The 2,887-nt window shown below is 47.5% G+C and overlaps 1 protein-coding gene across 1 annotated transcript; it reads left to right on the top strand.

Annotated features, from left to right (window-relative positions):
* Positions 1–18: 18 nt before the first annotated feature.
* On the top strand, positions 19–2,333 carry LOC139786483 (uncharacterized). Its single transcript, XM_071725635.1, has 2 exons — positions 19–2,155; positions 2,271–2,333. The coding sequence occupies exon 1, from the start codon at positions 687–689 to the stop codon at positions 2,112–2,114; it is 1,428 nt and encodes a 475-aa protein (XP_071581736.1). The 5' UTR covers positions 19–686; the 3' UTR covers positions 2,115–2,155; positions 2,271–2,333.
* Positions 2,334–2,887: the final 554 nt, after the last annotated feature.

The following is a 2,887-nucleotide window of genomic DNA, read 5'->3' as shown; positions in this document are numbered from 1 at the left end:
TCGTGCGGATCGTTCGAATAGCGATGGCACGTGATGCTAGCATGCTCCGGCCTTCGCCTTGCCGATATCGCCGGCATTCCGGCAGTTACTCTCTTGCTTTCGTGAACAATGGCAGTCTAAATTCTAACGCTCGCGTAATCATTTATTCTGTCGGGCACTCAGTAAGGATACCTCATCTTTGAGGCCAATGGACCTCATTAAGATTGTTACGCGGATTAATTAAACTGAGGTCCAGTGTCTCGTTGGTTAATCTCGTGAAACGTCTCATTTTCTAAAGCCACGTGGCTGCTGATTGTAATCGGAACGATTCAACGGCCTCACGTTGTACTCTACGCAAGTAAATCAGTTTAGCACGGTACTCATCGTTATTGTATAAACCGCTCACGCTCAGTTAATTAGTACATAACGCAGTGTATATAGTGTATATAGTGATTTACGACTCTGTGAAAGAAATAAATCCTGAAACTCAGTGCCGATCTGTTCATTTCAATTACCCCGTTGTATGATCTACTCATTCGTGTGTTAGCATTCTATCAGCCAAGCTCATTCTCAAACATTTGGTCCTTCGAGCCGGATACAACGGGGATTGAAAGGAGTGAAAATTCAGTGACTCTCGGTTAATCGCGGTACGCAGTGTCGGTGCGCGCCGCCATTTCACGGTTCTCGAACGATCCTTCACGCTCAACATGTCAGAAAAAGATGTCAACAAACCCATGGATTCCGGACGTAGCACTCCGACACAAACACTCAAGGTACCATCACAAACTAAGACTAGTGAGCAAACAGAACCGTCAAGGACGTCTCAACGTACAAAATCCCCAGCTCGCCTTTCAGCAGAGCTCTACTTAAAATGCAGAACCCAGATGTGTCGAGTGGAATCAATTCGGAAGCTTGTGGAATCTATCCCTGATTCAGCAACGGAGACTTCTCTTGGAAGAGTGACGGCTCAAATTACTCAACTGGAGGAGCTGCACAAAGCGTTCCTCAAGGAACATACCTACTTTGAAGTAGCATGGCCGGAATCATTCTTGGACCATGAATACTTCAGCAACAATGTGCACTTTAACGAGACACTTCTGGTTTGTTCAGGCAGAGAGACGCTGACGCAATTCAAGCATGAACTCACTGAACCACTCCTCACGCAAAATTTGACTACTCAATTGAATCGCCCTGCTCATCCGAGGCTGCCAGAAATCTCACTACCAAGTTTTGATGGCAGCTACACAGCGTGGCCACAATTCAAGGAGCTCTTTTCGTCCGTAATCATGGACAGTTCACGATTAACTAATGTCGAGAAGTTACATTATTTGAGATCGTCCTTGAAGGGCTCACCGGCCCAGCTCATACAAAATCTTTCGATGACAGGAGATTCATTAATGCCATCTTGGGAACTACTTATCGGGCGCTATGAAAATAAACGCCTTATAATACAAGCACATCTCGATCAGCTGTCCAGCATCAGAACGCCCGCTCACAAAAACGCGTCATCCCTGACGAAGCTCATCAGTACGGTGACCGAAGCAACCAATGCCTTACAGTCGTTAGGCATCTCAGAACAGCTGGGAAATTGTATGTTAGTGCATCACGTATCAAGATTCCTGGACAGTGACACAAGAGAAGCATGGGAAACCTCACTCGGTGCTTCTCAAGAATTTCCCAAGTTTGAGCTACTCATGGAGTTTCTCACTGCCAAGGCAAGGGCACTGGAAAGAGTGGAGGCCGCTAATGCTCAGTCAAAGCCAACTCAACGAAAGGCAACTGCTCACCACGCGTCCTCAAAACCAACCACGCCGTCCTCATCAGCCAATCAGTCCAAGCCGGCACCCTATGCTTGTGACATGTGCAACGCCAATCACTTCATAGTGACCTGTGAAAAGTTCCGGCAACTCACGCCTGCACAACGAAAGGGAATTGCAGAAACAAAACGCCTCTGCTATAATTGTCTTGGCAGACACAACGCTCGTGCATGCAGATCAACTCAAGGGTGCAAAACATGTTCTGCTCGACATCACACCATGCTTCACTCAACTTCATCGACACCGACACAGCCGACCACCTCACCCTCTCAGCAAGTAGCGGCTACTTCAACCTCATCACCCTCAACAACATGCTGAGGCGATGTTGCAATCGTCAACCAGGCAACTCAGTGCTCAAGGTCAACACACACCTTGCTAGCCACTGCAATGGCCCACGTTCGCTAAGCGGTGGCCACTCACACAGTCCAGACTTCTCGTTGATTCAGGATCAGAACTCACGTTTGTTTCAGAAAGGCTCGTCACTCAGCTCTCACTCAAGCGACAACATTCGTCAGTTTCGATCACTGGAATTGGTGGCAACCAAACAACTCAACCAAGGGAGTGGTTGACCTCAGTCTGCATTCAACTCACTCTCACGCAGCTGTCACCGTCCGTGCTCACATACTCAAGACACTGACAACGATTCTGCCAACATTTGAATCCCCTCAACAAGATTGGCCTCATCTTCAACATCTAAACTGGCGGATCCGGAATTTCTCAAACCAAGAGAAATTGATCTTATCATTGGAGCTGACTCGTATGGACAAGTCATCAAACCTAACCTTAAGAAATGCACGTCAGACTCACCAGTTGCTCAATTATCCATATTTGGTTGGCTCGTTCTTGCCCAGTTCGGTCCACAATCCCTACTCACACAAGGACGGCACATCATACCAAGGTACTCCAGCAGGACACCAACCTAGAAGAACTGTTAACGAAATTCTGGATTACAGGAGGAGCCTCCAACGGCAACCACAGCTTCACTCACCACAGACGAACAGGAGTGCGAGACTCACTTCAGGACTACTCATTCACGGGACTCTACTGGTCGATACATCGTCCGCATTTCCATTCAAGTTGTCAACTAGTAT

Source organism: Temnothorax nylanderi, unplaced genomic scaffold (genome assembly GCF_030848795.1).
Source record: "Temnothorax nylanderi isolate EJ_2023f unplaced genomic scaffold, tnyl_v1.0 TNYL_tig1050_pilon, whole genome shotgun sequence".
Lineage (NCBI taxonomy): Eukaryota > Metazoa > Arthropoda > Insecta > Hymenoptera > Formicidae > Temnothorax > Temnothorax nylanderi.
This window is presented reverse-complemented; position numbering and strand designations above follow the sequence as displayed.